Source organism: Acanthochromis polyacanthus, chromosome 5 (assembly GCF_021347895.1).
Source record: "Acanthochromis polyacanthus isolate Apoly-LR-REF ecotype Palm Island chromosome 5, KAUST_Apoly_ChrSc, whole genome shotgun sequence".
Classification (NCBI taxonomy): domain Eukaryota; kingdom Metazoa; phylum Chordata; class Actinopteri; family Pomacentridae; genus Acanthochromis; species Acanthochromis polyacanthus.
This window is the reverse complement of record NC_067117.1, coordinates 7,937,789-7,952,752: the sequence shown is the minus strand read 5'-3', so window position 1 is coordinate 7,952,752 and position 14,964 is coordinate 7,937,789. Positions and strand designations below refer to the sequence as shown.

The 14,964-nt window shown below is 39.8% G+C and overlaps 1 protein-coding gene across 1 annotated transcript; it reads right to left on the bottom strand.

Moving 5' to 3' along the window:
* Positions 1 to 329: 329 nt before the first annotated feature.
* On the bottom strand, positions 330 to 13,725 carry fam210b (family with sequence similarity 210 member B). The gene is made up of 3 exons (XM_022203614.2): positions 13,041 to 13,725; positions 3,727 to 3,923; positions 330 to 1,249 (listed from the first exon to the last, which is right to left on the bottom strand). The coding sequence occupies exons 1-3, from the start codon at positions 13,533 to 13,535 to the stop codon at positions 1,033 to 1,035; spliced, it is 909 nt and encodes a 302-aa protein (XP_022059306.2). The 5' UTR covers positions 13,536 to 13,725; the 3' UTR covers positions 330 to 1,032.
* Positions 13,726 to 14,964: the final 1,239 nt, after the last annotated feature.

Here is a 14,964-nt window from a genome sequence, read left to right as displayed (position 1 = left end):
TGCACCTCCTATGTTCACCAGCGAGCTCTGTCTGTTGTCTGTGCTGCAAAATTGAACCTAAATACATTTGCAGGCTGTAAAATGAGAACTATGAGCTGAAAAACTGAGTAAAACTCTGAAGCTGAGGAAAACTGCTCACGTGCATGATAAGTGTGAATTTGCTGCTGTGAGCGGCACCCACAAAGTAATCTGATGTGAACACATCAGATTACTTTGTGATCTGATGTGTTCGTTTATATGTTGATTTAACCAGACAGTGGATAAATGATGTGATCAGATACGAATCTAACGTATGGAGGTGGTATTGTGTAACAAAATCACACCAAATATAAAACAGAACCTTCTTTTTAATAGTTAAATACAGTCCATTCAATCAGAAAAATAGTCCAAAATCAACGTTCTTTATCCAAAGTTTGCAGTGAAATCCAACCAGCTCCACTCAGAGACCACCATGCTGCAGGTACCACTTAGCTAGTGACATCTGGAACGTGAGGGACGAGCGAGAAAAGAAGGAAAATGAAGGAGGAAATGAACGGGGGAGAAGAAGTAAGGAGAGGAAGGAGACAGAAAGAACTTAACTATTCTGCTGAGTCACAAAACTCCAGAACTTGGCCAAGTCAGCTGTCAGAAAACAGTGGAGGAGAGATCAGCTTTTTCCCCACGGGGAACCCTCACACTATTAGGAGGCAAACCTGTCGGCTGAAAGAGCTCAGGACCAAAACTTAAACTCCCTGATCATTCTTCTGATTGTAAATAAATATTTGATATTTTCCAGCTTCCTATTTCTGGTTTTTGGAATGCACACACATTAAGACATGTTTGTTTGGTGAGCCCAAGACTTCAGACACAGTTTGACACTTCTGATGTCGATACATCCAGAACCAATGGGGGAAATGTTTCCCCTGTATTCACAAACGTAAAAAGAAACTATTCTAGCAGAAGGCAGATGAGTATGGATCTGTACAGGCATTTTAATTAGGACCATTCAGGATGGATGTGGCTTCATGAGGCAGGAGGAGCAGAGGATGATGATCAGGGAGCAGGTGTGGGCGGTTTAAATAGTCCAGTCTTTCTGAAGTAGCGCACAATGAGAGGCACAGACACCAGAGTGATGCTGATGCGGACAGGAGCGAAGAGCTTGTGGATGGCGTATGCCAGGACGAACGTGCTGGTCCCTGCCGCCATTTTAGACTGAACCACCGCCTCGCTGAAGCCCACTTTGCACAGTATGGCCGCCATGTCAATCCCACTGAGGAAGCAAACAACACGGGAGACTGGTTAGAAGTTCCACTCGCGCTCAACTTTTCCTCTTTATACTTTGACAAAAGAAAAAATCCACGACTCATACAGCATAATTCAGCGCTGTGCAGATGTCTGTTATCACTGATAATACCCCCAGTAATAATATTAATAAAGGGATTTCATTGAAGTTAAAAAAAAGAAAATTTAATCAAGATAATCTAAAAACTAAAAATGTTGACAAATAAATGAAAAATTAAATTTAACAAGAAAGCCATTTAAAATAGCAAATTAATTAAAAAGACCATATAATGAGAAAACAACTGTAACCAATATTGACTTATTCAGTAGCAACAACCATGCAAAGCCCTACACAACTTATGAACAGTATAGTAACTTTTTACAGCTATTGTCTGAATTATCCATTGAATTATTAATAATATTGACCTCAACTCCACCCATAAAAAAAATGGAATCATTTTATAAACGGCAAAAAAAGAAATATTAAATAAAGATAATACACCAAAAACACTAAATTCACAAAAATCATAATATACTTAATGAAACACAATATTAAAAATTGAATAATAAATAAAAAGTTTAAAAAATTTCAATAACTTTTACAAAGACTATTTTCTGAGAACACAAAAAATATTTTTGCTATTTGAAATATATTTAAAAATATTTGAATCACTACAGACCACACACCCAAAACTGCACGAAATTTATATAACAAAATAAAAATCGAAAAATAAATCTTAAATAAATCTTGCACTGTAATATTTATTTATTTTTGCTTCCTTATTGAATTTAGTTAGGAAATGCAATTCCGCTTTGTCTCCACCAGAGGGAGCCATGTCTCAGAGAATGCTTCACAGTATTTTGTATACCTCTTTAAACAGATGATATTAACAGAATCTATCACTGTCAAGGTGAGATAGGGTTTGGTTTTGTACAATCTTGTCATTTTCATCTGAGCTACTGGGGGAATAAATATGTAAAGAATGCGCCTGCTTCAATCAATACGGCCTCTCACACATTAACAGCCCTGTTGCTCTGAGCAACCTTAACTCCGCTAAATACAATGATCCATCTGCCCCCTGACAAGTGTTTACCCAGCACACAGCGCCGCATTAGCAGGCCGCATGCCCTAAGCACTGTGGCTGCACGGTGTTAACGCTGCATAGCTGTTGGTTACAGAGTCGTTTTTCACTTCAGGGGTCATTATCAGCTATAGGAGGAAATCTCCACGCTGTCAGCTGATGTCTGCCAAATCTCTTTGGAATTCAAGGTCCTGTTATGTGACCAGGCAGAGAAGGACCTGAAATGGTTTGGACTGACACTCAGCCAAAAGTAAGGGCCCACTGTGTTGCTTTGGCTTCTCTCTATCGACATCAACAGACGGGGACAAAGTGCAGAGAATACGCAGTCAAATATTTTTGAATAATACTTGCCGTGTAAGAAAATGGGCTCATGGTTTTTTGTTGTTTTCAAGCATTTAACTTGAGTTTAGTGTCTGATTCAGTAGTATTTTAACAGCAGCAGGTACAGCATAATGTGGATGACTGAGTGGGAATGTGTAGGAGCTTCTACTTTGCTATCGCCCACAGAACAAGTCCAATTTTCTGCTTATTTACAGCAGATATTTTGCATTCCTCAGAATAAAAACATCCCACAGATCAGTCATTTCCCGCACAGGGTTGAGGGCTACAGGAAATGCTGCATTCAGATGCTGCTAAATAATGTCAGTAAGTAATGCCTGATGCTTTTCTGCATTGTCTTTGCATTTTCTTTCTTTCTTTTTCCCCATCAGTTTGCTTTTACTTCAGTATATTTTCCAAAATAGTTTGGGGAAAAACTTCAGAAAATGTTGGATTGCATGTGAACAATATGGACTACTGTGTTTTAAGGTCAACAGAGAATTCCTCATCCTCTTTTACAAGGCGTTTCTCGATCTAATTGCTAACTGTGGCTACATCTGGAAGACTAATATTACATTATCAACAAATAATACAAAATGTCTAGTTTTGTTTCTTTGTCAGTTTTTAGCATATCTACAGTTCACATATTACAACTTTACACCAAAAAATTACAATCAAAAATCTTTTTTGTAATTTACTTTTGCCTTTTAAGGGAAAACACTAGAATTCTGAAATGTGTATTTTGTTACTTTCCTTGAACTTTTAGAGAAGTGACTTAAATATCTTTTGGTTTTAGATTTTTCTGTTGAAAAAAATGCAATATGGCAGTGAGACATTGTGAAGGGCATTTTGCAATATCTCCTGTCTCTTTATTGACCAAAAATGAAGTGTTAGATTTTGCTGAAGATATTTCAAGTGTTTAAAATGACTAATATCCACAATAATAATGAATATTGCACTTCAAGTCAATTTGTCAATCCATGAACCAGGCTCTGGAAAACAGCAAAAAATAAAGGAAATGTAAATACTCAAGAATTTTGGCTATGTGTCCAACTTTTTTCGTTACCTGGATATTAGGAGGTAGAACATTCCCAGAGACATGAGGGAGATCCCGATGTGAAAGGAAACCCCCACTGCTCCATACTCTTTGAAGACTTTCTTTAGCTGCTCGGTCTTGGTGGGCTTTCCTCCTTCTGGCTCCGTTTCCACCGGGTCTTTCTCAGTAGGTGAGGTAGTAGAGGCCTCTTTCAAAGTCTGCACATCCTGGACACACAATGAAAAAGACAACAAAATAGGAGGGTGAGAATCAGTGAGAATCAAACTCTGCTGGGTGTGGTGGAGACAAAAACAGAGAGAAGACATATAAATGGCAGCGAGGAGGTGAATTAAAACTGCGGGGATAGTGTCTCTTCAGAATACTAATGTGAAAATAGTAATTGTATATACCGAGGGGCTCCCTAAACTACAAATTCAAAGCATTGACTGGGATATTAGAGTAATGTAGCTGTAGTGCACAAAGGCCAACGAGCAGAAAGTGTTGTAACAGGAAACTCTGACAGTTACTCTTGTCTGGATGAGACTTGCTGACAGATACAGCATCTGGACAAAAAATAATACTATCTACAGGTGCAATAAGAAAGGAAACATCACAGATTTTGTCCTTAATGTCAGAGTTATTGAGCTACTTCGCATGCTATACCTTCCAGTTTTCACATAAACGTCTGTCATTTAGTAAGTCTAAAGTAATACAGACCACAAGGTGACATCTGCAGATATGGCATAACCTGGGCTGCATGATATTGGGGGGAAAAAAACTACAGTCTGATATTTAATTTTTCTATGATATACATTGAAAAATGAAAACAAACAGGATTTTTTTTACCAAAAGGCTTTTATTCCTGCCACAGAAAAGATTTCTCCCATTACTAGTCTGAGTAAACACTGAAGCCACATCCTTTGCTTAGAGCTGCTCAAGTGGACGGCAGTTGGTTTAAAGAAATACAAACAAGCCAAGTGTGTTTATCTCTCTCTCTCTTGTAGCAGAATGATAGAGTGGTGCAGACGACAATGTACTACAGAAAGGGCTGCTAAGTAAGACTACACTGAAAATTTAAAGTAATGTTTTTTAAAAAAAAAATAAAGAACCCGTTTCTTTTTTTGCTTTGGAAGACCGTCAGATCTGTCGTTGCACTATCCATGCATGGCTTTGGTGATTTAAACGGTCAGACTAATTAGTTGTGTTGCTATTTTGTGTTAGGTAGTGTCTACAGATACGGACCCGTACCCGTAGCCTGTGGCCTACGGATACGGCACTTTCCATCTGCCGACAGATACGGACCCGTATGCGAGTCTCGCGAGTCAAGAAGCTGCTAACCACTGCAAACTGTTGAAAGGTAAGCTAAGGTTAGGGTTAGGGTTAGGTTTAGGGTCCGTACCTGTAGTACCGATGCTACAGGTCTGTACCTCTAGCGTCTACCGGGAGTCACGTGACCAGATCTCTCGTATCTGATTGGCAAATGGAAAGTGCCGTATCCGTAGGCCACAGGCTACGGTCCGTACCTCTAGCAACAACCATTTTGTTAGCTAGCCCTGCCTCGAGTAGTCACAGCTGCTGCAGGACACTGCTGACGTTTGTTTTCTAGCTCAACTATTTCCTTTTTGCAACTAAATCTTCCTTTTCAGTGTTTGTCTTATTTCTACTGTACATGTGCAGAACCTACATGTAAACAAACTCAGTCTTGTAAAAAAAAATGTTTGTTTTTGTATCCAAGAACCCTTAAATTGGAGTAAACAGTGTCCTCTCAGTCTAAAGTCTCTTGTAGACACTCATGAAAAACGCGGGCCGTGTGAGTTTTTCTGTTTGTATAAACGGTAAGTTAAGTTAAGTTAAGCTCTATTTTGGAGACACCTATTTCAAACTCAGCTTTTTTTTCCCCCCTTTTCCTTTGAGGTCAGAAATAGATAACGCACGTAGCATCATAATATAGAGGAAACTGTGCTTTGGTTGTGTGTCCTCCAAGTAGGTCAAACAAAGCCTGGACTTTTACGAGCCTCATCTATTCATGGAGCAGCTGAGTCAGCTGATTAAACACAGACTGCTGCTGTGTGTTTTAGCTGATTCACATCATCGCTCAACCTTTCACACACTCATAAAAGAAGTCTGTCACTTTCTCCTGCACTCGCCCAAACACACACAAAGAGCCTCTCATAAGTGCACAAACAAACACATTACTCTGCGTTTGTGACCTCCAGACACACCACTCTACAAGATGAACAAGCACCAGACGCAACCCAGCCGTCTGACACGGAGCAGAGAGCGGCCAGGTCGCTCCACGGTGTGGGAGGCAGATTGGTGAACTTCAACAACAGTGGCAATGAGACCACAGCAGACTGCAACACAGCGCTGACGGTGAGGACTTGAGAGAGCTTGTAGTTTGTAAACAGTACAGCTATAAATACCTCCATCTGGCTGAAGCCTTAATGGTTACAAGTCCAGCCACTTAAAGCAGCAGAACCTGTCTGACATGCTTTTGGGTGTTCAAGATCTGGGCTAATTTGGTCTGCAGAGTTGACAAAATAGCATGAACAATGACTCCTGCACAGTTTTTGAAATCAATTACAATTAAGCAGCGCATGTAACCATTTTTGCTGACTAAAGAAAGCTTTGTAGTGTTGTGCAGTCTTTTGGTTACACATTGTCACGTGATAAAACCAGTTATTGTTGGGACATTATGGAAATACTTTTTGGTGAAACTGAAAGAAATCTGCATTTTGGCTTGCCACGAGCAGTGTGGTTGTTTGCATTATTCTGACATACAACCATTTTCACTTCATATTTAGCTGACAATGCTGCTGCACCAGACAGAAGATGAGTTATTTATGTTATTTATAAGTGAGGTTTGAGGATTACTAAAGCAGGAGTTTTGAGGAAAAAGAATGAACGTGGAATCACACAGAGATTCCATTCTGTTCCGTGTAGTATTTTGAACATTTCAGAGCCATACCGGCCACTATGTGTGACTTGTGGTCAAAGTAAAACTGCTTGCATCATAAAATATCTGACCAAAGTCTAAGTAAACAGGACTAAGAATCTGACCCATCAAATATCTTGTGTATGATTCAGTCAACATTGTGATTATAAAATGAACAGCTTAGCGACAAAGAGCAGCAGATTGTTAATGACTATGTAGGGCCTCCCGGTTAACATGTCATCTTAAAGGCATTATGGAGGATTTTTTTTTTTTTGTTTAATTTGTCTGATTCACATAAAATTAATATACTGACCTTTAGTGGACTTGTATGTATGGTCTCTAAAAGAATAAAAAATTAAAAAAAAATAACTGTGGACATGGCAGGACCTGAAAAACATCAGCCAATCAATGCGCTCGGACCGAGGCGTCTGGTTTGCTCCCTTTCCTGTCAATCAAAAATCTTCCGGCTCATGCCTAGTTACGTAGATTACGTACGCCTTGGACTTACGTGTTTTCTGTATGTGTTGCTTTGGTATAGCTTCGTAGTTAGCTGGCGACTTGTTTTGCTCATCTTTTTTTTATATAATGGCAGATAAAGATCCAGGGGGACCCAGCCGTAAAAGACAACTGCACGAGTGCTACAAGTTTCTGGAGGGGGGTGTTTCTTCGTAAATGTTAAGAGGGGGAGGTTAGAGGGTGGTGAGGGAGAGGTTGTATGTGCATGCGCATGCTACGTTCAAAGTCGTAGGAAATTAAATCTCCTCTAATGCCTTTAATGGGCTGCACTTCACTCCATATTTTCCACTCATTCCAATGTCTTACAACAGGAACAAAAAATATGTAAATGTAGCTGTATTAACATGCAGTATATGTGGGCATGGAGAGCAGGGGAGAAGAAAACCGATGTATGTGCTGGCAAATTTTGTTCTGAATCATAACATGTGACATGAAAACACAATAACCCCGTTGTTTATTGGCTTCAAATCTTCAAATCGGTCTGAAAGTTTCCAAGCTCTCTGAATGTCTGTGGGTGTAGGGTTGAGGCTAATGTTAGCCACATTAGCCGCACATTGCAGGAACAATAAGGATTTTCTTATTGCGGTGGTGACATGCCCTCATTAATAAAAGTAATCCCCTCTGCTAGATCTTCAGTTCCCTCCAATGCTGAGAGTGCATCGACAATCTTGTGTTCACTCCTGCGGCCAACAGCAGAACATTGCGTGGGGTTTACTGCTGCAGGCAGTGAGGAGGCAGGTTTATGCAAAGTTTGAGCTAGATGGCTATTAGTTTTCCAGAGAGAGTATAGCAGTTTAGTACAAATCTTACAGGCTTGTGAAGCTGACAGGATATCTATTTGTGATAACACTCAAACAACTGCAGCAGATTCAAAACTCTGCAGCTCGAGTCCTCACGAATACCAAGAAAAGAGATCATATCACTCCAGTTTTAAAGTCTTTACACTGGCTTCCTGTCACTCAGAGGGTAGATTTTAAAAGTCCTGCTGCTGGTCTACAAAGCTTTAAATGGTCGAGGACCAAAATACATCAGAGGCCTCCTGACTCAGCATGAACCACCCAGACCACTCAGGTCATCTGGATCAGATCTTCTAGTAGTTCCTAGAGTAAAAACCAAACACGGAGAAGCTGCATTCAGCTTCTATGCCCCATATATATGGAACAAACTCCCAGAAAACTGTAGATCAGCTGAAACTCTCATCACATTTAAGTCCATTCTGAAGACGTACCTGTTCTCAGCTGCTTTTGATTAAATTATTTTAAGTTACTTTTAACAGTTATTTTAACTCTTATTTTATGACAGTTACTTTAAACAGCCCTTGTTTTCTGACTTCTGTTTTGACCTTTTTACTGTTCTGACCTTTTTTAAATGATTTTATAAATGTTTTCTTTTGTTTTTCTTTACTAATTGTTGTCATCTTCTGTCTTAATGTCTTTGTAAAGCACTTTGAATTGCCTCGTTGTTGAAATGTGCTATATAAATAAATTTGCCTTGCCTTGTGAGGGGCCTTAAGGAATGACAGACGTGGCTCCATATCTTGACAGCTTTAACTTTATAATAAAATCAAAACACAATAACAATTGATTTTTAACATGTGGGCCCTTTTAAAGTAATTTTTTATACTAGTTGGCGTTCAAACTCAGAGCCTGAAGCGAACAGGTTCAACATATTACAATGTCTTCAACTGTTGCATGTAATACTTTGTCAGATGACAAGGCCCTCCGACTCCCTCATCACCCTGACATGGAGATGCAATTACAGCAAAACATATTTTATAGCACCCCTTCAGCTTCATTCGGAGCTTCAATCATAACTAAGGATGTCATTTAATTGCCCATTTTCAAGTATTTTTCTGGATGCTTTGGGCTGTTGAACTAAACCTGACAATAGTCAGAGCAGTTCAGTAGGCAGAGGGGCATTTTGTCCAGTGGTCCTTTTTTTAGTATTATCTCCCCTCTGCCAAGTGGAAACACGATCTATCTGTGAGAAAACAGGAAATACCTCTGTCCTCTAAGCTGAATCTATATTTAGACAAAGTATTGACATTGTGCCTACAGAGCTGAGACAACTCACTAAGTACAAAGAATACTGCCTACTGTGGCCTCTTTTGTAAGACAATCTATTATTACTATAGTCGATCAAAGCTGCGTCAGCTTGAACAGCGATGAGGAGAAAATGTGGGTCGTTAGGAAATCTGTGTATGAGAATTGGATCCTCAACATAGAGGGGAAATTGGCAATGAAATACTAAGAATATGAAAATAAATAAAGTCCAGTATTAGAATGGAATTAAACAAGTTTGAGACAAGCTAGCAGCTCTACAAGGCTTCACTAAAGCAAAGCTGACTTTTGAGCTCAATGCCAATAACGTGCTATATTGATAATTAGTGCAAAGTATAAGGTATAGTTTGTTTTTAATTCACTCTGAAAGGTTAATAGTGCAAGCTGACAAGTCAGGGATCACCAGGGTTGTGGGGTTTATGGCAGAAGACATGAATGTGTGCAAAATATCATGGTCCATTTCATGTCTAGTTTTAAACCTAAAAGCATCACAAAGGAAAGCAGATAGAGCTCCACTGTCCATTCACTGCAATGTGTGACTTGTCACCGCATACAGTAACTTTCATTCAAGCTTTTCTGTCTCTTTTGTTTGCTGCACTGACATTCTGCAGACTGTCTTGCTTTGTGGGCCTCAGCCAGACAGTCAATCAAGATGGTAGAAACAATGAATAAGAAGGAAAAATGAGGAAAAACAAGCTGATCTTTTTTTTTTTCCTCGGCTGCAATTTATCTTACTAAATTTTGGCCCAAGCCCCCTGGATGAAGCCATAGCCGTGGCAACATATTCACTGAGCTGCCAACAATGGACAATGGAAGAGTCCAGAGCGGGTGAGGGAGCAGGCCTTTGCTTTTCAGAGGCGAGAAAGGCCAAGCTAAAAGTAAAGGCAGGCAGCGCTGTGGGAGGGTCATGTGAGCGAGCGGCTAAAGGGAGTTGTGCCAGGGAGGGTGTATGGGAGGGGAACAGTGGGACTGCTGTGTCCGATAACAGCTTTTCAGAAGCATAAAAACACATGCAAAGTCACACTTAACACAAAGACACTCTGACATGCGCAGACACATACACAAAGAAGGAGGAACATGTTGAAGTGGTGAATCCCTTCAGTTAGAGGCTCAAGCAGGAGCTGGAGACTAAAGAAAAACTAACTGAACAAACTGCTGCAGAAGGCTGCCTCTTGCAACAGGAATGTTAAGTTTATCATTCCCTTAAAGGCGGAATCCACTGATTTCTACACATCCAGCTCTGTTTACAGATCTTTGGGGTGCTAGAGCATATCTGAAGCTGCAGGAAAACTGATAAATTCACACTGGAGGCAGTGGCGGTTTGAAGAGATACAAAGAATTTAGCTTCCCAAACATGTAGCCCACTCCTTATCTCTGCTCAGACTAACGGCTTAGGCTGCACGATCAAACTTGCGGGTATGTCAAGTTGCATTCTGGGTAATGACGGAATTTTTTCCATTTTACCAGAAGATTTTTATACTTTCATTTATTCTTTTTGTGTGTGTATGTGTGTGTCTGTGTTCGGTTCTACTGCATCAACTGTGATCCCTTTCGCTTGACCTGAATCCAGTAGAGATGCATATCAAGCAACAGACAAACTACAGATTAACTAATGGCTAAAAACAGACCATTATATTATACCATGACCTATGACCATCTCCTCGAGACTCATGAAAACTTTTTCTGACTTCATCACAGAGCCTTATCTCAAACGTGCACTTTGGCATTTTTATAATAATGTTTGCGGTTGTTGCTTGTCAGTCAACACCAGTGATTCATCAGTAATAGATTAGTCCTGTATTAGACTAAAGCTGCGGGCTAAAGTTTAGAAACCACGCCAGCAGCATGGCGCTTCAGTCCAGACTAAATGTATGAACAAATGCTGGATGCACTGCTATGAAACTAAGCACAGATATTTATTGTGAGGAATTCATGAACTCTAATGAGTTTGCTGAATCTATGACCTCTTCTCTATTAGCACCAATGTGTTACTCATTTTTCCAGCTGTAGTCGCATATCTTCAAATCTGATGACATCAGCCTCACATGGACTTGGTGCTTATTAGTAAAGCTGCAACTAAGTTATTTTCATTATTAATTAAGCTGTTGATTATTGCCTCAATCAACCAATACATAAATATATAAAATTTGTGAAAACGTAGCTTGAAAAGCCAGATGCCATCTTCAAATGGCCTAATTTGTCTGTCCATCATTAAAACATAAACTGTCAAATGACAGAGAGGCAGCACAATTTCACATTTGAGAACCTTAAACCTGGAGCTGTTTGAAGCCAGCAGCCTGTTCTTCTCTTTGTCTTGTCATTTGTGGCATCGTGCCATTTGGGTAAAGCTCATTTTAAGGTGAGCTTTATAGAGCCACTGGTCAGAGGAGTGTCAGTGTACAGGTCACACTATCTGATAATGTTCCTTACAAGCCACACCTGACAGGGTGTGGATTAACTCAGTGGTCGAGAATGCATCACCATTCAAACAGCTTTTTGTACACAGTTGGCCAACTTTAACCTCTATATAATTATAACAATAGATTTTTAACTTTTACTTCTAAAAGTCAGAAAAGAAGATGCTGCCTTTATATTTTTGTTCACCATAATTACTTAACCCTCATGTCGTCCTGCGGGACAAGTTGACCTGTTTTAAAGTTTGAAAACGTGGGGAAAAACATATATTTTCAAAGTGAAAATTTCCACATTTTTTGAAATTTTTGAAAATTTTTTTGGTGGAAAAAAGAAATGTTAAAAAAAGGTTTCTTTCAGAACATTCAGGAAAAAAAATCAACCAAAATCCAGCGAATTTCACTGGATTTTGGTTGATTTTTATCTGAATGTTCTTAAAGAAAATATTAGAACTTTTACAGATATACATGTAAGCACTTTAGATATTTTTTAGGATTTTTTTGAAGATTTTTATTCATTTTTTGAAAATATCTACATTTTTAATTTATTTTATTTAAAAAAATATATTTCTTGACAAATTTGGGGATTTAAACAAAACTTTTTAAGGGAAACTTTTAAGGAATTTTTGGAATTTTCTTCCTAAAGGTTTTTACAATTTTTTTTTATAAATTTGGGGAATTTTTTTGCTGAATTTTTTGGATTTTTTTTCAGACAAAGGAACAATATTTTTTGGTGCCTGTAAATGAGGACAATGGGTTAGTCCAGTGGAAACTTCATACCTTTCACACAGCAGAAGACAAAGCAGAACAAACCTGTATAGCAGTGTTTGTTGTGCCTTCTAGGAACTGCTCAGTGCAGCTCGAGCTCAACCACAATTTTATCTCCGGATCTTTTTTTACTTCACTAGTGCTGACTCACCATTGCAAGACCACAGGCCAAAGAGCAAAGTGAATTTACATCCTGCTAAGATGCTGGTGGGTTTAATGACTCACTCTTACTATGAGTCTCTACAAAGGAGCCAGAAAGTGAGTTTGTGTGTAATGTAACCAGCCAGGCGTGAGGCCGCCTGCATGTTCTCCCTCAGCTCTGTAAATGACACTTTTGCTGCTTCACAGTTGTAAAGGCAGATTAATTATACATGCACTACTGTGAATTCCCTGCAAAGGCACACAGCCTACCTCAGAGTGTACGTCATGCAGACTTGCATAACATGCGTGCCTGCTTACATGCGGGCTGAAAGTGAGGAGGTGCAGGCAGACAGGCCTATTTTTTGCATATTTTATAGCTATGTTTTGTATCCAGCCGCCTCTACAACCCAGAGACCCTGACAGCACGTTCACCACCAGTTGCTGTGGACTCAGACCTGTTTGCTCTTGTTAACCAGGATCATTGGGGTTACACAAACACTCAGTTTCATTTACCCCTTTGTTGCTGACAGCCTGCCCCTCGCCCGCCTCGCTGTTCTTGGTGGATGAAGCTCTGGTGTGCATGGTCCTGGAAAGCTCCCAGCTACCTGTGAACCAAACATTACCCGTCGCCGGCTCTCCTCTGTTGTTATGGCGCCTCTTTGCGTAAACGAGCGGCCGCCTGATTGTGTCAAATTCACCGCCTTCACGTTGCGCGCTTCTGGAGAGACCCGCAGCCACGGTGGCCACCCGGTCCAAGTGTCCCCAGTCCGTGGTTACAAAACCAAACGTCGCGTCCCACTTCTGCGCCGGGGCCGGTTTCCGTTTCTCCAGGTGCGCACGGCTTGGATCGACTCCACCGACGGATGCGCACAGCAGCCGGTACCGCTGGACCGTGCGTGCTGTCACAGTGACGTCCCTCGGTGCGTTTGTTTGCACCAGAAACGAGCCCGACTTGAAAGCCTGACCCAGAGCCGCCGCTGACAGCCTGCCTGTGCGACACAACAACATTCTCGCCGACGGCCCTCCGAAGAGCTCAGCGTGGCCAGAATAACGAATAACGCGAGTAAATGATTGGTAGGACCTAATTATGGCAGTAAATCGGTGTAAACATGCTGCCCTGTGCCCTCCGCCGTCCCTCCGGTCCTCTTGTTGACCGATTATCTCCCACAGCCAATGAGGGCTGACGCGCAATCGCAGATAGTAAAGTCTGGAGGGAGGGGGAGGGGGGCATTTAAAGGTATAACAGGGCTGATTCATGTAATTGAGTTAGATCATGAAACTTCTCTGGGGTGCTTGCTCCACAACTCTCAGGGCACGTGTCTTAAAGCCTTCTGGGCTTCAGATCTGAGCGCAGTTTAATTCCTGCTTGTCTGCGGTCTGCTGACTCACCAAATGTGGTCAGTTTGACTCAAAACCGGTTCTGCTGTTGTTTTGCATCCAAGATGATCCTCCAGCTGAACACAAACAGTGAAGAAGAAGCCTTTATGGCTTGTATTTTAATATTTTATGTTCGTTTTTTTGTGTGTTTTAGGTTTTTTCTGCAGCAAAGAAGTGGTAATGAGGAAAAAGTTTAAAGCCGAGTGGCACAAAAGAACCAAATCAATGAACACAAAATACACACTAAGAAACAGTGGAGATCTGTCAATGAGGGTGCCAAAAACATCTGTTAAAAAACGTGAAAATGATGAAAAATGTCTGTTAATAATGATTTTTTTAGCTGATTAAAATAAAGAAAAATGTGTATCTGTATTTTGTAAAAATACCATCAGAGACGAAGGTTCTCACCAAGGATCTGGGAAGAAACTCAAAGTGCTCAGAGTTTACAGCTGATATCTGCCGTCATGTTTAGTTTGAAACTATTTTATTTTTTCCAATCAACTATATATATATATATATATATATATATATATATATACTCTAGATATCTGCAATTTGACATAACAGGGAAAAAACCCTGTAAAATTGCATTTTATGACATATCTATCCATTTTCAAATGGATCCTTATTATACATATTTTCTTTCAAATTGTAGCAAATATCTGTAAAATATAGCTTTTTTGCAGATTAAAATACAGATAATGTGTAATTTTACATTCAAATGTAATGGAATTCTGATTTGTAAAAATACAGAGCATTAACGTGGACATTATTTCTTATTTTCACCTGTTTTTATGGTTACTGTGTGAATGATTACCCCCTTTTTTTCCTGTGATTTTTACAATATTCTAATATATATATATATATTTCCAGAATTTTAACAAACAGATAAAATTAGTAAAATAAGTTCTTTAAAAGACATTTAATTACAGTGTACATTGTACACCAGTGTGCACTGGGACAGCTGAAGATGCAACACGGACATCAACAAAATAAAACAACACGTGAAAATAAAAAATAAAAACACATTTGATCTTTTCCAATTTAAAAAAAAAAAACT